Source organism: Ctenopharyngodon idella, chromosome 5 (assembly GCF_019924925.1).
Source record: "Ctenopharyngodon idella isolate HZGC_01 chromosome 5, HZGC01, whole genome shotgun sequence".
NCBI lineage: Eukaryota > Metazoa > Chordata > Actinopteri > Cypriniformes > Xenocyprididae > Ctenopharyngodon > Ctenopharyngodon idella.
This window is the reverse complement of record NC_067224.1, coordinates 30,071,282-30,095,640: the sequence shown is the minus strand read 5'-3', so window position 1 is coordinate 30,095,640 and position 24,359 is coordinate 30,071,282. Positions and strand designations below refer to the sequence as shown.

Sequence of the window (24,359 nt, the reverse complement as noted above, 5' to 3'; positions counted from 1 at the left end):
CGCGACAGAGGAATTAATTCGGTGTTCGAGCGCTGTCTGACTCTCTCTCTTTCTCTGTGTTGTGCGTTTCGGGGGTGTGAGGCACAGATAACAGCTCGCGAGTCCCGATTTTCCTCTTCTTCCGCTTTTAAAATCGTTTGAATGTGTTAATTGGTGAGACAAAACACATCCAACTGATAGACTTTCACTCTATGATGGCTAAATTTAGCAGTTAATCCGCGAATCACATGCGTGCCGAACCGTTGGACCTTATCTGTACGGATCACGGATTAACTGCAATCCTTTGCACACCTAATAATTAAAGAACACACTTATCATCATGATTGCTATCTTACCAGAGATGAAGAAAAATCCTACTTCAGTAAGTAAACATGTCCCTGTGAGCCGGTACTCAAAACCGCTTCCCTCCATGTTTTCTGTTGAGTATCGTTTTTACCACGCATGCGCACCTGCATACCACTGATGCGCACCCCTGTTAACCCACTTTGATATAAAATGAAAATGAAAATGGCAGTAGATTGCAATAAAACTAGATTAGGCTTAGAAATGTACATGTCTACATAAATATTTTAATTTCACCATTTAGCACATTAATTTTGGCTTCCCTAATATACTAAAACTCAAATTTAAAAACTGAATAAAAAAAAACAACTAACAATTATTACAATAAAAACTATTCAAAACTAAATTAACCGTGGCTCAGTTCTGCTTAAATTAGCTAAGACCCGTAAACCAGCTGGAGAGTGGATGTTTATGCTTAGAATATGATATGTTTGCTTGTGTATAATGACATGTTTTGCTCTCTGTCCGCAGCGGTCTGGGCTACATTCTGGGATCCATTGCTAAAGACGCTGGAGGGCATTGGTACTGGGCGCTGAGGGTAAGAGCTGTTGAAATGTCTCCGTGTGTTGTATCAATATTTTAGAGGAAGCATGCACAGCCTCCACAAATACACAGCATTTCCTCTTGGCCTGCTCAAAAATATCCCTAAAACCCATGGCAGACAGGTGAATCCCGAAATACCTTTAGCCCGTCTCTTGAAAAAGCAACATAACATTCCTCCCCCCTTGAAGCCAGTGCAATGGGCACTGACAACCCAGCTAGCTCAAGTGCATTAATTTAGCATTACCTCCAGCTCTCTCGAGTCCCGATACACGCTATACTCGATACACGCTATCCGTGAGTAATGCAGTAGCAAGGTCTTTGTACTGCAGAGACCCAGGAGAAGAGGCTTGCTTACACAGACCCTTTTGTTGTAGGATACTCCTCAGTAGCCTTGATGTATTACAGTGCTAACCAAAAGAGCAGCTAATGCAGCTAAAACGACTAAATTATGAAATGATTGAGTGAGAGGAACTTTTTGAGCAGCAGAAGAGAGAGAGCAAAAACACCTTTTTGGAGAAAGTGAGAGGCCTCTGAGGTGCTTTAGATTCCAGTCTTTCTTCCTTCATTAGCTCAGCTTTGTTTTGAAACCAACTGCTTCTCTTGTTCAGTTAAAACTTTAACAGGTGAATGCTCAAGTTAACAGGTGGGCTTCATTACTTGTTCCTTTCTCTGGGTCATAAAGAATCCACAGAGGGTCTTATCCTGAACTTGAATTAAGCGTGTTGTGTGGCTGCCTCTTAAAACTCCAGCGAGGTTCTGTTGTCGAGCTCTTAGGCCTAAAAGGAGACTTTAAGAGGAGCTTTAAACCCTCTCATGCTTACAGAAACACCTCTCTACATGACAGTTATATGACCCTCAGGAACATAAATGGCTTTATTTGGTAGCAAGTTTATCTGAACTCTTTTGCAAACAGTAGCGGAGCTCCATTGTTTGAGCTCTTGGATGCAGTAAAACATTACTTGAGGAGACAAAGCTCATGGTTTAGGGGACTATTAATCATCACTAGCACTTTAAATGAGTATAAAAACATCAGACCGATGAAAAGGGACTCCATATCAGCCATATCCTGCTCTGAGAAGGGAAAAAACACTCCGTGCCACTTTCCGCTTGTTTTGCAGGCCCCTAAAGAACTCAATCGCCTTCCGTTCTCGAAGAGGGAGTGTGTTTTTTTGGAGTGGAGGATTATATCATAATTATTGAGAGCCATATCAATCTTCTGCAGGTCGGAGAGGGGAAATGCCAGGAGAAATAGCACCTTGATCTTGCTTTTTTTGATTATACTCGTTCTTTGGCGTTCCAACTCTAACCCAAGCACGAAAGAAGATACAGCACTAGCTTGAGATTAGCAGGAAAGGGCAGCGTCTGACAGAGTGCTAGACAGAGTCAGAGTTCAAGATGACTGATCACTGAAGGCTTTGAATCTAAACCAGAGAGGTAAGGAGGGATCTCCACAGTGTGACAGTTAGAAAATAGGTCCACTGCAAAGACCTCTTTTACGGCTGCTGGGTTTTCTAGTTACGGAGGGATAACAAGACCAAATCCAGGCTTTAGCGAGACACTGCAGCTCTGTATCAAAAGCACTGCAGCGCACACAGAGACACATTCAGTCCACAGAATCACACTATAATGCAGAAAACAGCAGCATATCAATGGGATGCAGTGATCTGCTTCAGTCTCATGATGTTCTTAATAAAGATTCATAATGCTGAACACTAAAAAAAAAAATATATATATATATATATATATATATAACACATAAAAAAAACATTAATGAATTTAGCAAATGTGTATAGATAATAATAAATAATTCTAATAATTATTCTCCAATATATTCTCAAACTTGTATTTGGAGAATGTATCTTGAATTAAGTTAGGTTGTATATAATGTTTAAAACTACGGAGCCCCACACATGACATGCAGGAAAAAAATAGCAGGCTAAAATCTTTAATAAATAAAGAATCACAAAAAAAAAAAAAAAATTAGCAGGCTAAATCATACACACTACGCACGATTTACTAATTCATTCCCTCGATTTGCTAAATCATGCGCACAATTATAAATCAAGGGATTTTTTTTTTTGCCAGAAAATAAGACAAAAATAATGATTAGGAACATTTTTTGCAGTGCAGATGACTAAATCTTTACAAGAACGCATATACACACCCATAAGACAGAATTTTGAGCAGAGCTTTGCTTTAATGTGCTATAAATGATCTCCAGGAGGATTGCGTCTGACAGACAGAATTGCTTTGGCTTTCACAAGCGACAGAGGCGCTTGCGCTGCTTCCATGTGGGCGAGCGAACTAACAAACACATGCACACACACATACACACACTGTGCTGCTGTAGCCATCAGGAAGGATGATAAAAGAGATAATAGCTCATGGCCTGGTGGACCGCAGCTGCTCCCACACAAGGGAGAAAACTGAGAAAGAAAACGCGAGGATGGAGTAAAGAAACATCACCTAATGGAGTCCACTTCACGCTGCAGTCTAGTTCCCTGCCAGCACTACACACCCTTATGTGAATATAAATAAAACTCCTCTGTAATATAGAAAAACTGTAAACTAATCAGAAAATACATAACACCACCGTTATGAACTCTACGAATAACTTGCTAGACCAAACAGGATGTGAGACGGTTTCTTATTGTTCAGCCCACAAGATTTTGTTTAACAGACGGCACAGACTCACAGTAATACAAGCAAAATGTTTAGTCTAGTTACAGCAAAGAGCATTAAGCAGCATTTTTGCTTTTTCCCATTAAAAACACCTACAAATTGTGTAAGATAGACTTTATATAGGATAAGGCTTGATTTTGATTTTGTATTCAAGATATATTAACTGAAAATGTCATACAAAAAAGTAATTTGCTTCTCATTTATATTGTTTTAAGTATGTTTAGATATTTTTCTGGAAAGGCATTAATACATAAGAAAATTATTTTTTTAAACTCTGCAATATATGTTTTTTATCTTCTATCTCAAGGTTTCTCCAATGTTGGGGTTGACTGCTGGGTTCCTCATCCTCATCTTTGTCCCTGAGCCGAAGAGAGGGATTGCCGACCAACTTGCTGGACGTTTACATGCACGCACTTCCTGGCTCTGTGACATGAAAGCTCTTGCCAAAAAGTATGCCACTTGTTTATTCTTTTTTTTTTATCCATTACTCAAGAATGAAATGGACTAAATGTTCAGGATTGGGGCGTACCATATGCAATCAACCATTGAGCTAGAATATTGGGATCCTCGATGTCTCTTTGTACAGTGCTGCCTTCATTTGAACATGGTGACAGTTTATTGGAGTAGCTGGCATTAAAGTAGTTTCTGCATATCATGTGGTGTGACAAACTATAATTTAACAAAATTTTAATTACATTCTATAATTTTAATTGATTGTGTTTTTAAACACTTTGAGATTTTCCATTTACGAAAAAAATTACACAATATCGATTATCAATAACATTATCTAATTGTATAAATATTATATACGCATTATTTTTCAGTGTATTTTTCACACCACTAGACCAACCATCTTTGTTGTGGCAAAACTGATGAAAGTAGGAAATGTGCATATTGTATGTCAACTACTCATATTACCGTCACGGTTAACAAGATTCCACCAAGTATAACATGTTCCTGGATCAACATCCTTGTTGATCCTGGAACAACATTCCAATCAACAACATTCCAACCAGATTTGAGGGATAGTTTTTTAGTTAATGTCACATTTAGGCTTACAACAAGGGTTAGGAGCTTCAACACCATTCTCACCTATTATTTCCCTCTGATTTTAGGGATAAATTATGGGTTAGGTTTAGGGGTAGGGATAGGGTTAGGACTATGTTTTTGGACAGGAATGGCAAAATCACAGTGACCATATACATTACGTCAGAAAGACATAAAGAGCAAAAATAACAGAAAAACAGGAAATGCAAAAAAAAAAAAAAAGAAGAAGAAAAAAAAGAAAAACATTCAGAAGAAAAGAATTGGATATTCATTCGTTTTCTTTCTGCTCCCTAGCCGTAGTTATGTATTTTCATCTCTGGCATCGGCCGCAGTGTCATTTGCCACGGGGGCGTTTGGGATCTGGATCCCGCAGTACCTAGTTAGAGCTCAGGTGGTGCAGAAAACAGCAGTGAGCTGCACCTATCAACCCTGCAGCAGCAAAGACAGGTCAGAACACACACACACTCTACTTGAAACCTAGTGTTCAAACACAAATGTTACACTTTTGACAACAGCTATGTTTCTCTCTGATCTCCAGTTTGATATTTGGAGCCATCACCTGCGTGACAGGGCTGTTGGGAGTCGTGATCGGCGCTGTAACTACACGGCTCTGCCGTCAGAAGACAGAGCGTGCCGACCCGCTGGTGTGTGCGGTCAGCATGCTGGGCTCTGCTATCTTCATCTGCCTCATTTTTGTTGTGGCCAAGAAGAGCATTGTGGGAGCATATGTAAGTAGCACTTTTACTGTTCATTTTCAGCTTACTTCAAAAGTAAAGTTATACTTTTGAACTTTTGGATTTTACACTTAAAAAAAGTATAAGTTGGTCTTTTTGATTTGTCTTCCAGTAAAACACACACACACACACACACACTGCATATTTGAAAAAAAGATAAGACTCTGATATATATCAAAACTCATTACATTAACTATATTTAATGAATTACACTTGATCTATTATTACAATATTAAGACACTTAACGTAAAAAGTTCTGATTATAATGGTTGAATTGTGGTGTAAACACTGTGATTCTCTCCTGAAGTGCTTCTTAACACTGTGGCCTGAATATCTCTAGTACAACTCCCTTCTGACTATACTTGTATTACAACGAGTCCTCTCAGTCAAAGTTAAATAAGGTCACATCTATTCAGTTTAATATAAGGCTTTAAACGATATAAAGTCTGTTGCATTCAGTGGGTTTAACAGCCATAGTTGCTTGGCAGGGTTGTTAGGTTGAAGCCCAACACTAAAAGAATAAGAGCGACAGGCACTGTGTACTTGTTTAATTGGCATGTAAAGCAGGAAGAGGGAGCAGTTTTCACAGTTACTGCTGAGAAACAATGGACTGTGGCATTTGTGAGTCACTAATAGAGAAAAAGTTATGCTGAATAAGAAAACAAAGATAATATTCTACAAGGTCACGCTCATTTTTCCAACAAAAAAACAATCAGGTCAAAACAAAATGCTGCACGCTCCCTAGAGGGCCAAACTGGACTGGGAATCTCGTGTTTATGATGAAAAGTCTGATGAGAAAGTATTTTTAGGGACTGCTTGTCTTTCCTATGGACAAAAGAACCTAGTACACCGTGATAATGCCATCTTTCTGATGTTATGTTTGAGAAACTCTAAGCTTGCTCAACGTTTGCCATCTTATCTTAACTATGAAAGACTCACTAACTGTACCCTCAACTGAACTGGTTTTGCAATCTCTTGTTCTTTTGTGAAAAGTCTTAGGTCTATAAAAGCAAACGGTCTGACCTGGGGTCTCATGGACTCTAATCTTGGGTTGGATCTTGATCTTTAAGTGGCCCAAGACAAGAATAACAATTGATAATATAAAATATAACCCACCGTTCAAAAGTTTGGGTTCAGTAAGCTTTTTTGAAAAGAAATGAATACTTTTATCCAGCAAAGATGTATTAAATTGATCAAAAGTGACAGTAAAGTCATTTATAATGTTTCAATCAAAGAATCCTGAGAAAAATGTACAAATATTTTTCACAATATAATATTCCACAATATTACTGTTTTTACTGTATTTTTTAATCAAATAAATGCAGCCTTCTTGTATTTTTTCATAAGAGACATTACAAAAAAATCTTAATAACCCCAAACTTTTGAATAGTAGTGTATATTGTATTTTTTTTTTATAAAAAATAGTTATCTCACTAAACTGTTAGAAAGCAAATACTTTTTGTTATTTAACCTTCAAATGGAAAATCACTTTATTGCAAATTGGAAAATGTGCAAATGAAAAAGTATATTTCTGTCAGTTTTACTGAGAGCAACAATCAGTCCAGATTTTACAGTAAATTTCAACTTTAGGGTATTTATAGAAATGATAGACACATAATTTGGACCACATGCCTTCATGCCATCTTGTCAAACAGGTAAAATTACAGTGGCAGCCGCAGCCAGCCCCCAACTGAAGACATGAGCACCCCTTCAATCACCTGTCAGAAGGCTTCTGTAATTACATCCAAATGGAGCATACGAAAAACAAGGAATCCAAAACTTTAAGGAGGGAAAATATTTAGAGTGAGAAAATTTGATAGTGACAGATGTGCAGTCTGAGAATGTGACAGCACGCTGGAGCTCTGTCAGGGTCTGTTCCAGCAGGGACAGCTGCTGTCTCGTCAGCATGTTGGCTGATCACAATTCAGTCCTTAACCAGAGTCCTGCAGGGCTTTACAGTTTTAGCCTGTCTGTCCGTCTGTCCGTCATGCTGTCTGAGCCTCAAGTCACTTTGGGACAGAGTTTCATACAAACATGTCCAAACACACGCACACTTTCATGCTTTCATTTCCTCACCTTCTATTCAGATATTCTCTCACTCTGGCATATAAATGGAAGGTTCTAGACCCACATACTAAAACCATTACCTCCATTTCACACCCCGAGGTCATTCCTCTGTCAGCCCTGTGCAACATATCACTCTGAACCCAACATAAGACCCTGTCAAATTCAAAACGGCCACTTGAATGATCAAATTCCCTTGCAACCTACAGTTCTCCACACAATCCCGTCTGGTTTGACCCCAGCAGCTGCCGTCAGTCGTATTCTGGCCTCAGAGATGTGGAGAGACCATCTACATTCTGTCAAGTCACTAAGATTAGTGGAGATATTCAATGCGTGTGTCTCAGTCTGCCATAAGCACCTTGAAAATCCAGACCAGACACTGTGGGATATCAGTTAATTTATGTGGGAAAGCTTAAATCGGTTCGTCTGTTCTCGTGGGATTGCACGAATCTGTTGAAATATATTGTTAAACGTGACACGTTTTCAGCCGCCAGACATTTTTGAGTTCCACTCTAGTTTAATGTTAACCGCTCGTCTCTTTTTTACGGTTTGGAGCATGACACAGTTCTGTTGCCCTCAAAATCAAAAATTACACATAACACAACCACAGGATAATGACATGTTTTCAAAATTCCACAACATTTATTGGGTTTTTTTTGATTTAGTAGATGAGCTGGGTTAATTTAATCTTTGACCAACTGCAAACCCTGCTATCTGTGTGTGTGTGTGTGTGTGTATATATATATAGTACAGCAACTTTTCATTTTAAAGAATGAAAGAAATATAATTGACCTTTCCTCTTCTAACCCCCCCACCCCCCCTCTTTTTCTCCTCAGATCTGCATTTTCATCGGAGAGACGCTGCTCTTTTTGAACTGGGCCATTACAGCGGACATTTTAATGGTTCGTATTGAAAGCCTGTATTTATCTGCTGGGTCGAGTGGAAACTTTAAAGCCTTTAACTGTAACAAAAGTGGTCATCTTCTCAGGCTAGTTTCTTATTTTGAATGGTGGGATGCATGACTACGAGGTTTGGCATAGCCTGGGTGGGGCCCAAGACAAAATTGCTGCCTTTGATTGCACTTAATGGAAACGCCACTCACGGAAAATAAAACGAAATAACATTTTCAGTTTGGATGTTTTTTTGTATGAAGGAAGTAAAGTGAGTTAGAGAAACTCAGAGAGAGAAGCAGTAAATAGAGTGCATGTAAGGTAGAGTTAAAGATTTAGCAAGAAAAGCTGTCATGAAGTTGAGTCAGCCAAGGTCTTACTGCATACTTAAACTCCAGTCAGCTTGGGTCAGTGTAAAGTACTCTGACAGTGTCTGCTTAAGTGAGCACTCATGGCACTTTTGTTTTCCTGTTTTGAGTTTGTGTGATTCTCACTGCTGTTTTCCTATCACTTCTTTTCTTTCTCCAGTATGTTGTCATACCAACCAGAAGAGCCACAGCTGTTGCCTTCCAGGGCTTCACCTCACATTTACTAGGGGATGCTGGGAGCCCATACCTCATAGGCCTGGTAAGAATGTCTCACGCACAGGGCAGTGAACTGCAGTGCTGCCTGCTACTAGCATATATTGCTCAGTATTGAGTATTTGGTGTGTATGGACAATATAGGGTGGTTCTGGGGGGTCTGACCAGGCTAATTAAGGTTTGAACCCTATAAAGGAAGTCTAAACAAAAGATATGCAAGCCTATAGGTTTTTCAAACATTCCACAAAAGTCAGAATGCGCTAAATAGACAATCGTGAAGAAGAATCAGCTTATTGACACTCAAGCACTTTTGAAAGATACAGTTCATAGGCTAAGTCTAGAAAGAGCAGAAATTTTCTAAGCTATACACAACATGATGTGTGGCTTTTTTTCTTGAGTTCACAATGGCAGAATTACACAAAAGCCCTCTGGAGGTTTCCCATTCCTCCTGATCTGTGTGTCTTTCCAGTAATACCTTTCCTCGTGAGACATTATATTTATGCTATTCATGAGCTCATTCAAGGCTACATTCATCTGCAAGTGTTCCCTTCGGTCTCTTAAACACTTGTGTGCAACAATAAGCTACGCCGCCTTGTTCTGTGTGACATTTGGCTCTATGATTTTGTACGCTGACCCTGGCTCCATCTCCCTTTTCCGATTTCCACTCTTGTTCATGTTAACAAAACAAAGGCAAACCGATCACAGTGCAGCATCAATTCATCATTCTTCTTAACACCGGAAAAAGCACGCCGTGGTTCCTAGACGTCCAACTCCTGTAGACATTCCTGGCATTCCGAACAGGAGTCCATGGAGTTGATCCAAACTAAACAGTAACTCTTGTGCGTGCTTTTGACAGGTTCAGAGCCCTCTGTCTTGTAGGGCTCAGGGTTCAGACCCATTGTTCACTTATTCCATTATCACTTTCAACCTTTAACAACAAAAGTGCATTTGCAATATGTTTGCTCTTTATCTGTGCATTTGCAATGTGTTTGCTCTTTATCTGTCTCACACATACACTTCAGTATTCTGCAAGAGTGTGCCATATGCACACGGCAGGAGGTAAGAAGTGTGTCTAATCTGTCTGTATATTGTTTATACAATATTTTTATCTCTATCATTTGGGTGTTTGAACTACGTTTACACATTATTGATTTAATGGCTTGACAAAAAGTTCAAAGAACAGCATTTATTTGAAATAGAAATATTTTGTAATATTACATATCACTTTTGATTCATTTAATGAATCTTTGCTGAATAAAAATATAAATTCTTAAAAAAAAAAAAAAACATACTAACCCCAAACTTTTGAATGGCCGTGTATATTTTATCAATTTCACTTTGTACTGGATAAAATATTCTGCTACATGAATAAATGTAAATGTAAATTCTTCTGGAATTATCTCCATAATCTTGCTGTTGCTAGCACTGTGCCGTATGCTGAAAGTTCACTCAAGTCACAGTGTTTGCAACCCACCACATTCCATCTGCTCAAAACGCCCTACCTGCAGACAGACAGCTGGGCAGTGTGGTTATAATGCTGCCACATGTTTTGTGACGTTTCATTTATGGTTCGTTCACATGACTCACTTGCTCTCTGGGAGTACAATTATCTTCTCAGTTACCTCTAAGATAGAGGGTACATCTTCAGAGGAAGTGTGTGGGCATTCCGGCCTGTCAAATCCAGCGATGTAGGACCGAGTCATGCATCAACAGTTACTTGATAATTTCACTCCGGAGGTCTGGCAAGCTAGTGTGATGGTGGCTATGACGTATTTCTGTTGTAAAAAAAACTGCCAGCTCTGAATAATAAAAAGTTTTTAGAGAAAAACCACAGTAACTTTGACACTGGGCAGTGACACTTTTTTTCCAGACATCATACTAAGAGTGCTGTTGTGTGAGCAGTGACACACAATAGCTTACTGAAGACAACTGGACTTAAGAACATGTGGCTGGCAGACAACACTTTCTTCTAAAATGTGCACTAGACCTGTGAATGAATAACATTTCCTAAATACCTGGTAATGCTCCATTTCACTCTAACTGATGTAAAAACATTCATAGTACCTGTGAGTGAATCTATACCCATAGGCATAGTGGGTGGTGTAATTATCTTTAAAAATAGGCTATTGGCCGCAATCTACCTTCTTTATTTGCAAAAAACCTCATTAGACACGCAACGCAAATGTTCAACCTCAGCTCTATTTTTATCATTAGAAATAGTTCAACATTAATGTTTGGCATCATAAAAGCTAGATATACACGTATACAGGAGAGTGGTCTGAACACAGACACATTTACATAGCTATATAAATGGGGACGTTCCATAGACTTCTCTTGTTTTTAAATGCAGCTAGTTATATAACCATAACCTAAACCTAACAGAAAAAACCCTTAGTTTTATATTTGTTTTTATAAATGAGGATGGTTTTCTTAGATTTCACTCACTTCTGGGAACAAATTTGTCCACAAAATATAGTTAAGTAGGTACACGCATACCCACACACACACAGACACAGACCTCACTGTCAGCACCCACTCATACACCTTTTAGTGTCAGCATTCCTTCCCAACCTATGAGACTCACACACTAGTGCTGATGCTAACAGATTAGCCATGCTAAAGTGAGTCACTGGACTCCGAGGAGATTATTAGCCCTGTTAAACATCATTTCAATACTGCTGTCAGTGTCTTTGTGTCATAATATACATCTTTTGCCTTATTTTGTAATAATATAATACGTTAGAATGGCTAGTACACAGCATTTTATCATATTAACACTAGAAACATCCCTTTGTTTTGTTTTTTTGTTCCCAGGTCTGTTATAAAATAGTAGGTTTTGTCCTAAAGTTGAGTTTTGTGGTCGATATGCTACTATAAGAAGTTGACAAAATTAATTTTAGCAGATGTATGCATTTAAAAATGATCTTCTAGGAAAAAGGAACAGAAATATTGCTGACTCATCCTGCACTACACTATTTTGGAAATATGTTGTGGTCTTTAACATTAAGAACCAGTCGCTGACTATTGACTGAGTGAATCCTGAGGGAACAAACAGCATAAAATTGAATCAGTTTATGATAAATTGAAACATATTCAAACTAAATGCCTCCTTGACTGAATCAAGTTTAATTAATGGTAATTGTCTTTTTATAGATTTATTGACTTACTATTGAACAGATACCAAAAGCTTAAGACAAGTTAACACAAGGATTAACCATTCACCCAGTAACTGATTGACACAGCACAGCTCCTGAAGACAATATTAGGAAGTTAATTATTGCATTAATGTCGCTGATGGCTCACAGCAGAATTTTCCTTTGTTTGCTAATGATTTCTCTTTTGTTTGTGTCTGTGTGTTCATGCAGATATCAGACTCACTGCAGGAGAGCTACGCTACGTCAGCGTTATGGCAGTTCCTGAGTTTGGGATATGCCCTCATGCTCTGCCCCTTTGTCATCGTCCTGGGGGGGATGTTCTTCCTCGCCACCGCCCTTTTCTTCCTCGATGATCGTGACAAAGCGGAGAAACAGTGAGTGCTTAAACCTATACTCATATCCTTGATAGCTAACAGTAATTCAGTCTAATCTTTTAAATCGTTGTTCTAATGACGTCGAGGTGCTTCCGTTTCAATGGTCCACACTTTACATTCCTAAATGGGGCTATCATTTCTCATTTCCTCCACTGACAATGACAATCCGGAGAATAGCAGTTGCCATGGTGATTTTGGGTAGCTTTGGCCATCTTTGTGTGCCTGGTGAATAGCCTCAGGTGGATAGTTAATCCGTGAGGATGAACGAGCTGGATAGATGGACAGAGATCCAGATGTATTCTCATACAAAGACACTCTGCATAAGTGATCTGCCAAGGGGGGAAATGACACATCACATGGGTTACTGATGACCTTTAGTAGATCAAGTGCTTCCCTTTATAACCGTTATAAGAAAGATTTCAAAATAAATGTTATTTCAGTACACTAACATTGGGCCGAGACGAGCTAAGCAAGTTTATGAATGTAGCATTTACATAAAGTGTTTGCAAGACTTTGTCCAGTAAAAACAGTCATGGTGACATGAGAGGAATTGAACATCAAATAAACCTCAATGTTGTCTTCTGCTATTCAAGCTACCCAGACATGTAATTTCATTTGAACATGTCATACATAAGCCATTATAAGATACTATATAAATATGTATATAGTATATACACCCTATATATATATATGTATATTTACACATAGACATTTTAAAACAGACCTTTATCTAAAACATATGATGGTTTGGTTATGGAAGAGTCCCATTCCCTTAAAAGGTAAAGACAAACATGATACCCAAACTTTGCGACTCACTTTCCTTTTTGTGGCAGTCTTTTATCAAGTGGATTTCCTGTGTGTGTTGCCACTCAAAAATGACTTCCTTCCTGTCTACTTGAGGACATTTTTAGGCAGGGTGGTATGTTGGATTACTGCGGAAGATCTTCCCACGATAGGTCTTAGAGACGGCCCAGGAGGTTGACTTTTCTTCTTGTCTCGCCATCTATTAAAACAGGCAGATTAATCACTAAAGTCATTTTTCACAAGGAGCTACTCAACAAGATTATTTAATGCTCTTTTTCCTGCTATATATCATACGTATAGTGGAATACAAATAGCGTACTTGAAACCACAAATACAGGTCTTGAATAAATAAATTTTAGTGAATAAATCTCAACAAAAAATACAATGACTATGTTTAAAAGTTGTCAAACAGAATAATATATAACTGACTATTTTCAAGTAGGTTTCCCTGAACACTTTCCACTTCTATTATTGGTCAGACAAACAGATAGCCAAAACAAAACCCTGGCCAAAACTCACACATTTGGTTGAGCCAATGTTGCGGGTCGGACACTCAAATAAACAGAGCAATGTTTTGAAGCACTACGGTGCTTTTTTTCAGGGATACAAACCTATGAATGACTTATTTATAGTTATCTCTGCATATTAAAATAGGATAAAAGAAAGCATTTTAACATCCAAAAAACTATAAACGTCACTTCAGAAGGAAAATAAATGACAAAAACACTTAATTTAGAATATAAAACTTTACTTAAGTTTAGAATAAATGTGACAAAAATACTTCACTTTTAAGATTAGAATAAATATGATCACCTTTAAATAGAGTAAATATAACAAGTGAAGGTGTATCCTTAAAGACATTCAAAGCAGTTGACTCCCACATTTGGTTGTAGATTATACAGTTTTGCCAAACCATTGGCTTTATGTAGCCAACATGGTTTAAAATAGCCAGTGAATTGCAGCTATATATGGCATGTAATGATCTGCAATATCATGCATGCCAAAAGCAGCAGCTACAGATTAAAGCAGTTGTTTGTGGATGCAGCATAAACTATAAGCTTATATCCAGCCGTCATGAGCCTGTACATTTATACATTAAACATTTACAACCATTACTCTTGCATAACACCCTTCTTACAGTTTTTTATAAGCATTGCATCATCACAAGGTTCAATCCAGTCTAAAAATAGTATTTTAACTGTGCTGTTTCAGGCCCAGTAGTTCTTTATTCTCAAATCTCTTGTTACATGAATGTAGCCTCCTCGTTTGTCTTCCTCTATTTATAGACGCAACATGCAAAATGAAAGGCGTTCACTGAAGCAGAGGAATATATATTGAGCTTAAAAGAGTTCTTTATTTCTAGGTTGTTAGCTGTTTTAGGCCGGGAGGGAGCCATTTATAGTGCAGGGGAAAACACCGTGCACATAGGCAGTCACGCAAAATACACACACGCATTTGTCTCATATACTTTGCTGTCTGGCATCAGTTGGCATATGTCCATAGGGATGTACTGTAGATATAAGCATTCCCAAACTGTGTGTTAAAGCACATGCAGCCTGTAAGGAAGACAATCACACTGCCATGAAGTGTCCCCACATTGAGATTTCCAATAGAGTGAGTGAAATTACAAGCAAGCAAGATTAGGATGTCTTATAGGGCAAAAAAGTGTGAAGTGAAAATGCTGAGATAATAATTAGCTGCTTCTACACAGAAGTAGTGTTTCTCACATCAAGAATCTCAATCTTAACCAACTATTTTAGTACCAGGAGTTTTAGCAGAAATTTTTTGGACCCCATAATATGATATTTTGGTATGATATATTATACTACTGTTTGACATAATGGCATCTATGTTAAATAAAAATATATATTTTAAAAAAAAATCCCTTTTTTTTTTCTTTTTTAAGTGTCTTTTTTCTACCCATGTAATATACAGTAAAGTGAAATCTTTACCATTTAAAACCAGGCCTGTAAAAATAATTTAATGATTTCCAACCAGTTTTTAGACATTTAAATACCAAATTTAGTGTTAAAGAATATATGTCTTAAACATAGTTACCATGTTATCTTTGACAACTCTACATTAAGATATTCTGGTCATTTGAGTGTACAATTATAAAAAGCATTGCACAAATATCTACACAATTCTTTCCCTCATTATTCTATTTTTTCCTTTAATTTTTCAGTGTTAACCAGCTTTCCCGACAGCCGTCCACAGTTAAGGTAAGACCTCAAATTCCTGCAAGCCTCCAACAAAGGCTCCCAGGTTACACAACTGTTATCCTGTTTACATTTTTAAATACAGAATACAATGGTTCAAGCTTATTTGTCAGAAGGTATTCAGGACTGTAAGAGGAGAAATAATAACACCAAGTTTGTTTTACACATTAAAATAACTGAGCATCATAATACTAGTGAATAGAATAGAATAGTTTATGAAATTGGCACTGGGCTCTTGGTGGCTTCACTTGTTCATTTTAATACATATTTTAAGTAGCGCTTTGGGTGACCAGGTTATTTCATCAGTTAATAATCTCAAATCTGGCTCCTCTTCAAGCCTCTGTTCCTGCCCCCTTCCCCTCTTTCTCTTATCAGCCTCTCACACTCACTGTTATGAGCCTGTTTGTATAATTACCATGACTTTGTATGCCCTAAAAGAACGGTAAAGCATCAAAAGAAAGAGAAAGAAAACATCTAACGACATCGGGAAATAGGCTTCTCTTGTTGCCAGTTTTTTAGGTGGAGGACAATGTGTGGAGCAGTACACTAAAAATAACTAGTCCCGCAACTATTCGATTGAGAGGGCGGATTGTGACTGTTAAATGTGGTCATGTATTTTTGTTCTGCAGACAGGCTGTCCCAAGTTAGCTGTCCTACTCTTCTACTACACCCTCCACTTTCTAATTAGCAAAACTACCACTCTTTATTAGGTTAACAGCCTAAACTGGCTGCAGTTTAACAGGAAATCAATGAGATATCTCTGGCTGGATGAAGCGCAAACCGTGGCCTTGAGGGTTAGCCTGTCAGAGGCACATAAATTAGCATAAATGAGCATGTGATGGCAAGACATATTGCCTCAGTCATTTATATAAATGGGAAAAGTTCTCTAATCAATAGGGGTCAAAGCACAAAGTGGAGAGGAAACCGCAGGGTTACGTAACAGACGGTCACCCACACAAGCGCTATTAGAAAAGGAATTACGAGGAGGCACGGTGATGTGACAGCGGGAGTGGGAGTACGGGAAAAATCACTATTGTGACATTAGCCTTGATGAAGGCCGAAGATTTCAGACAGGAAGGGCCTGCTACCAATGCAATGAGAAGATATTAGAGACAGCAAATGAAAGATGAAAGAGTAAGCAACGGACCGTTGCCCTTGGATTATAAAGCAGACGGAAGACGTGCTAATCACTAAAGAGATCTTGCATTGTGAGAGCTTAAATTTAGAGGACAAATAGTAACATGATAGAAGAAAATAGAGAGTCTTTTCTATAAAAAGCTTGTCTTTCCTTTTAGAGAGCATCTCTTAATCAATGAACACAACCAGATATGTATTTCAGCCATTCACCCTTTAGGCAGAGTTTAAAGGATTAGTTCACTTTAAAATGAAAATTAGCCCAAGCTTTACTCACCCTCAACCCATCCTAGGTATATATGACTTTCTTCTTTCTGATGAACACAATCGGAGTTATATTAATAAATATCCTGATGCAACCAAGCTAATGGCAGTGAACGGGACCAACGAGTATGAAGCTCAAGAAAGTGCATCCATCCATCATAAACGTACTCCACACAGCTCCGGGGGGTTAATAAAGGCCTTCTGAAGTGAAGCGATGCGTTTGTGTAAAAAAAAATTCCATATTTAACAAGTTATAAAGTAAAATAACTAGCTTCCGCCAGACCACCTTCCATATTCAACTTAGGAAGAAAGTGTAAAACTCTCACAGTTCAAAACGCTTATGCTACTCTTACGCCTTTCCATATTCAAATTACGAAAAGTACGTTTATTACTTTTTCTGTAAGTTGAATACGGAAGACGGTTTGGCGGAAGCTAGTTATTTTGCTTTATAACTTGTTAAATATGGATATTTTTCTTACACAAACGCATCGCTTCACTTCAGAAGGCCTTTATTAACCACCCGGAGCTGTGTGGAGTACGTTTATGATGGATGGATGCACTTTCTTGAGCTTCAAACTTGTTTCCCACGTTCACTGCCATTATAAAGCTTGAAAGTGTCAGGATATTTATTAATATAACTCTGATTGTGTTCATCAGAAAGAAGAAAGTCATATACACCTAGGATGGCTTGAGGGTGAGTAAAGCTTGGGGTAATTTTCATTTTAAAGTGAACTAATCCTTTAACATAGTTGGATTTCCTTAATACATATTCTATCCAATATGAACTGATAAGAGAGTTATGTATAATACTGTTTAAAAGTTTATTTAATATTGTGATATATTTTAATGTATTTTAAAATAGTCTTGTCCTTAAAAACCCCTGGTTTAAATAACCAAATCCAGCATTAGTCCATTATTACTGCATTTTCACTGTATATGAGAGAGTGTTAGCACACAATGAAGAAAACAATGATTTGTTTAATAGTAGAGGAGCTTCTAGGCCAGATTATTTGTGGCATAATGACAGACAAATCCCAAACAAGACCCTGGATGCTCTGTAAACGTCACTGATGTGATTATCTAAGCATAATACCCTAGTATTTAACATTTTTAGTTACGTTGCATCAACCAGATATCATCTTAGAGTTCTGTTGTTCTCTGCATTTCCGCACACTACCATAATAAATTGAGACTAAGTAAAATAATTGTCAAGTTTGTGACATACACATATTGTGATGTCAGCGGGGCAGCTGTGGGAAGCTTACAAAGCTGGGAAGAAGCTCTGGTTGTAGTTTGTATGTGTGGGGATGGGGGTTGGTATAACTCACCAGCAGCACCAGACAGATGGCTCATTGGGTACTGAGTTATAATAATTAAAATGAAACATCCGGTAGGGAAGCCAGAGACTAGGATGTTATTGCACCAAATTTTATTCAACAACTATAAACAGCCAGAGACTGACACCTCTTTGTCTTTTTCATTCCCTCAGGTTACCAAATGAGAAGAGGCTGCTGCAATGAAGAAAAAGTGGAATGATGGACAGGTGGAGGGAAAAAAAACAGAAGGAATAAAACTTGCAGCTAACTCGCTATACGCACACTCAACATACTCTCAGATCACCGCTATCATCGTCATCTCTGCTTTTTCGTACCATTCTGTGAAGGCCGTTCTGAATTCGAGTCGCACCTTGCTTGCCCCAGGAAACCTTCAGCTGGCAAGAGGTCAGCCAATCAGCAGCTGGTGTGCAGCTATTAATGATGTATATAAAGAGCCACGTGGGCTCCTGTGGGTGTTTAGAAGAGGGTGCGCTAGCGCACTCAGTGCCATACTACTGAACACAGCACGGACACACGCTCCCGTCCTGTCACGCTGCCTGTCGATCTGCACCAAGTGCCATAACATCACATTCCTAATGGAGACCAGTACAAGTGATGCTCACAGCCAACAGAGGCTCACCAACACACCAAACCCGCCCCCCAAAAATCTGTAAATACAGAACTGAAGGAATCACTCACGTCACATCAACTACCCAACGAAAGCTACTCGGTGAGTCCTGCCTTAAGAAATCTGGCAGAGACACAGGTCTGGTCTCCGGTCACTTTTCTTTTATAAAGATTCTTTTCTTTGTTTATTATTAAATGTATTTTCCGTTCTTTTTCTTAGCACTTACCATTTTAATGCAGTGCCAGTGACATCATGCAGCCACACATGACACCTTTGAAATCGATTATTATCTTTTCTCTTCTTGCTCTGACTGTGTGTTTTTACAACTGAAACTGGAGGGACTTCATAAACTATAGCTGAAAGGGACACTGGATTGTAAATATTATCTTTTCATAATGAAGAAACAACATGTAAATGCTTTCATACTGAACTTTACTGAACAGTCTGCCAGGATAAATCGCATAGTATGCCCAAGAGGGGAGCAGAAATACTGACAAAATGTTGAAAAAGTGAACAAAGCCAAGGTTATCGTCACTTATCTAGTGTTTTTCAGTGAGGAATTCCGTCCGCAGTGCCGGGTTACCTGCCCAGACAGGCAAACCTTCATTTTAACTGCGGATAAGATTCACTAGCTCAGTCTTTAAGAATGAAAGTCTTTGTATGTTGGCTTACCTTGATCATTTGGTTTTACATATCCCTTTACTGGAAGAGAAGAGAGAGAAAGGATGATAGTGTATCGCAGCCAAGTTAATTGCCTACATTGCAATCCATCCATTTTTAAAAAGGGAGAAATTTAACTCCGAGGTTAAGCTAACTCTGGATTGCTTTTTTTTTTTTTTTTTTTTTTTGTGGATTCTGTGAATTTTGTGGAAATTTCTTTAAGTAGAAATCAGATGTTTGAATATGTTGCATACACTAAGAAAAGCACTTTGCTTTTCACTGAGTAGTCTTGGATATGAAGAAATACAATTGGAGGGTAAAACTGCAGATAATATTAGTTTTCGCTGTTATTGGCCTGTGTGGTTTTGCTTCAGAATATAGTTTGTAATATATGCAATTTAAAAGAAGATTTCATCATTAACAAAAATGAAAGCTTTGACAGTGGCAATAATTTGTATATTCTCCTATTTAGCAAGATTTTCTCAGTGCACACACACATACATACACACCACTGTCACTTTTCTGGAACCTGGTGTTACCATATCTGTCTGTGTCTGAAGCCGTTCAAGTGTAAATCTGTTCTCAAAGAGAAGCTGATGCTTTCCAATCTTAAAAAAAGCACCTTGCCTATAGATTGAAGGGGGGAAAAAAAGCTAATCTGTGTTTTGAAGGTCTGACTTAACATGTCATGTGAAATTACCGTCCCTGTTTGCCAGTCATATCCTCTTAGCTTTCATCATGGAAGGTGAAAAGCCTTTGAATGTGATTCTGTCCAATCCAATGTGTTTACACATGCAAATTTATCTTAATGAAGCTTTTTATATTATTGTTAATATTCTTTTACAGATGTCTTTTTCTTTCTTTTTACAAATATGAGTTTTATATATATATAAACACTATAAAGAGAAACTATTATGCAGCCATTTTAATATATTGTAAACTGCTTTAATGCAATGTATTTATTATTATGTTTTTGTTTTGTTTATTTGCTACCCTTGCTGATAAGATGGTAAAAGGGAAAAATAATGTCATAGATATGATGTACAGTTTCGTTTTTGTTTATTTTTCTTTGAAAATGCCTCCTTATCACCATTTGAAGAATTTCTCAGTTGTTCATCTCAGAGAACTGTGTTTTCACAGGAGCCAATTATTTTACCGGTTCACACAAACACACAGCATGATTTATACTATACAAAACTACATGTATTGTGTACCAACATGTTTGTTAGACCAATGAACTGATAATTGATTTATTTTGCACAAGCAACTGGGTGTGTGAATAATGTGTTGATCAGGGGGTTTCTCTTACTGTCTAATCCAATAGTTCTACACTGGCATTTTGTAAGTGCTAGCTTTGAGGGATTATTACCCATTCACTGCCTGGCTACTATCTTTTCAAAGTTATTTTACATGCTGATTATATGACTATTGTTTATTTGTTTGTTGAAAGGCAATGCTCACGGTGATCTAGATCAGATGAACGACTGGCTTAATGTTTGTAAGGCCAAGTTCATTTTATCAACAAAACCCGATGCTAATGAACAGTTTTATGAGATCATTTTAATTGCTGAATCGTGAGAATTGAGTATTTCAGATTGCACATTTTCTTGTCATACAAGAATTCTGTAAAAATTAACCTATTTCTGATGTCAAGCAGAAATGAAAAGGTGATTTTATTTTTTAGAGCAAGTGTGATTATAAAGAAGAAAAGTATCTAGGACGTTTACTGTGATGCTCCCACAGGGATATACAACCTATATGTAACTGATCAAAATAAACTTATTTAATCAAAACAGAGCAATATGTTGTATTTTTTTTTTTTTTTTTAAAGAAATTAATACTTTTATTCATCAAGAATGCATTGAATTGATCAAAAGAGACAGTAGACATTTGTAATGTTAAATAAATGCTTTCTTTCTTTTTTCTTATTAATCAGTCGTGGGGAAAAATGTATCATTGTTTTCAAAAAATATTAAGCAGCACAACTGTTTTCAACATTGATATTAATAACAAATGTTTCTTGTGCAGCAAATCAGCATATTAAAATGATTTCTGAAGAATCATGTGACACTGAACACTGGAGTAATGATGCTGAAAATTCAGCTTTTTTTCATACATTATATTAAAATATAAAACAGTTCTTTTAAAGCATAAGATACTTCTTTCAAAAACATTAAAAAAAAATCTTACCAACTCTAAACTTTTGAATAGTGTATTCATATGTGTATAAACATTAATGAAGATTAATATATTTTGTATAAGTATTGTTCATGATACCTAATGTATTAATTAATCCTTATAAATTAGGCCCTATTAAACCTTATTGTAAAGTATTATCTGATTTTTTTTTTTTTTTTTACCCAAGGAAGATATGAAAGATCATCAGACTAAAATATCTTCTTCCATATTCCCGATTCTCAGCGTGATTAGAAGCAGCTACACTCCTACAGCACATGAATGTGCTCTAATGTCAGAGAGCCCCATTAGCACATACCTGGAGGGACAGAAAGGAGACTTTAACTGCTCCGGAGCAGGAAGCCCTCTCTCTTCCTCTTTTTCAGATGTAGAAGGGGGGTGGGCTCAGCAAAAGGTTTCATTTTCATCGGGCAGTGTAAGAGTCAGCCCGGATTTGGGGGACTGGATAAAGTCCAGCATTGTTTAGAGAGGCACACTGCACCTCTGTTGCCCGGCAACAGTTTCTGTGACACCAGAGAAGAAGAATGTAGACGGAGAAGGTCACCAGTGTGTTGACAAGACATGAAACACCTACATAGCCAGTGACTGTTGCTGAAAATATGAGAAAACGTGCCTAGCAACAGCTGTCACATTCATCCATATTACAGATGAAAAAATAATATTTGCTCATGGTGTGACCCGAACTGCATATGAAAGCAAATCGAGAAAGTTCACAAATATCTGCAACCGTGGCCACAGCCGAGTACAGAATTACCTCATAGGCTACCCTAAAACAGTGGTTCTCGAAGTGTGGGGCGTGGGCTCGCGCAGGTACTGTGGTGAAATGGGGGAGCGCGGGAGATCAGCAGGGTGGACAAAACGGAAAACGCCTGCCTTTATAAAGCGTCACCGAACGCCAATTCCACTGAATCGTTCTTCATCAGACCGCTGACCTGTCACCGTCTAAATTCTGGACAAGCCCAACAAGGAAGTTCCAGCTGCACTCCGCTGCCGCGTTCAGGCAAGAATACGCACAAGAAACTGAGCTCGTGAGGCGCTGTCAAAAAGAGCTCACTGCAGCCATTGATTATATATCGTTCATACAAGTACTGAAATTTTTTTTTTTTTTTTTGTTTATTTACATGAAAAGTTATGTTCTGATCTATTATTCTCTCTACTGTTATATTTTTCAGTGTTTCAACGACATTACAAAGAGAAATTGCAGGTGCTTTTCAGGTTTTTAATTTTTTTCGGGATGGGGGGGATGGGGACCAAAAATGTTTGAGAACCACTGTCCTAAAAACTTATGACAAGCTCCTGAAGACACTAACTCGGTCACAAAAAAGAACAAAGAACAGAAGACCCAATGGCCAAATATCTCTATAGTCAGCCGATAATGATGAGGTGTTTTCCTTTAGTTAAATGCAGAGCTGATTGCCTTAAACGCCCCAAAATTGCTTACCATGGCTGTGTTCAGTCAGAAGTATTCACAGGAGCTTTTCTAATCACAAGTGACCCCATCTAAACTTTGACAGGAAGGTCCTTATCTAGTTTAAAGGAAACATCTCAATGTTTGACTAATTTACAGTCTTACCATTCAATTTCAGTATTACACACTGAAGATGATCTATCTTATTGACAGCCATTTCAATATTTACATTTGTAAGAAAATTAAAACACTAATTAAAACCGGATCCTGAAATGAATAGAATATGTCAAATTTCTAGAGGTAAACTCAAATCAGATCGAACTGACATTCAATATTTATATTTGGATTAGATTAAAACAACAAACTCTACTGAAGTGATGAAGACCTTTTCTCACTGGACATTAAACTCTGATAAACTGACAGAAATGCACTGCCAAGCACACCAAACCTAATTCTGGTATGACAGCATGAGAAAACACTGTCAAACTCAACAGAACAGAGGCGATCTGACAGGAAACTCCAGGGTGTAGACAGGATATAATGGTTCCTTATACTCAGCAGGAAAATCAATGTGGTGATTTCTTTTCCATGGAACTCTTAAAACACTCTGTGAGCCAAAGAAACAAACAATAAAAACAAGGGTAAGTTTAGGGCCTTTTTAAGCTTAAGCAAATATTTGCTGAAGCTCATGTCAATTTTTGCTTGGTTATTTTGACAAGTCACTTTATTTAGCTATTTTGCTACACTGTAAACCCGAATAAGTTGGCAAAACTCAAAAGAACTGAGGCAATCAATTGCCTCAAAATTTTTAAGTTAAGAAATTCAAAATTTAAGTAAGCAGGGGCATTTATAATTTATAAAATGTTGCGCAGAAACCGTCCTAAATTTGATCTTACGATCATTTCTCGGATGTGTGTATGTGTGATTCATAGAATGAACGTACACACAGAAAACGAGCATACGCCTCTCTTTCAGATGTGAAATCTATAAATTGCAAATGATCTTGAACTTGCACGCAGCTGAATGGTTTCAGTTCCCCGAGTTGTAAACAACACCTAATTAATGTCTTTTACATATAAAAGATCAACAGTCATCGTCCAAATCCTTAGCGAGCTGCAAGAATAGTTTAGATTTCCAAACACCTGCAGTAATCTGACAATGAAAAGTGTGTACGTCTGCTCAGACCCTGACATGGCTTTAAGCACTTTTCCACGTCAAAGATCGTTTTTATAAATATGAGCGTTGGTGTGGATTTAAGCGTACGCACACTCTAAGATCAAATCTGTGCGTACGCACGCTTTATAAATGAGGCCCCAGA

General features: G+C 37.8%; 1 protein-coding gene across 1 annotated transcript in view; it reads left to right on the top strand.

The window, feature by feature from the left end:
* Positions 1–21,234, top strand: part of spns2 (SPNS lysolipid transporter 2, sphingosine-1-phosphate) — a 75,830-nt gene extending 54,596 nt beyond the window's left edge. Inside the window, exons 5-13 of the mRNA XM_051894281.1 lie at positions 814–880; positions 3,875–4,017; positions 4,909–5,061; positions 5,153–5,342; positions 8,249–8,314; positions 8,831–8,929; positions 12,249–12,412; positions 15,402–15,438; positions 18,323–21,234. Coding sequence (XP_051750241.1) covers positions 814–880; positions 3,875–4,017; positions 4,909–5,061; positions 5,153–5,342; positions 8,249–8,314; positions 8,831–8,929; positions 12,249–12,412; positions 15,402–15,438; positions 18,323–18,334 — 931 coding nt within the window. The 3' untranslated portion in view covers positions 18,335–21,234. The remainder of the gene's footprint in view (positions 1–813; positions 881–3,874; positions 4,018–4,908; positions 5,062–5,152; positions 5,343–8,248; positions 8,315–8,830; positions 8,930–12,248; positions 12,413–15,401; positions 15,439–18,322) is intronic.
* The last annotated feature ends 3,125 nt before the right edge of the window (positions 21,235–24,359 follow it).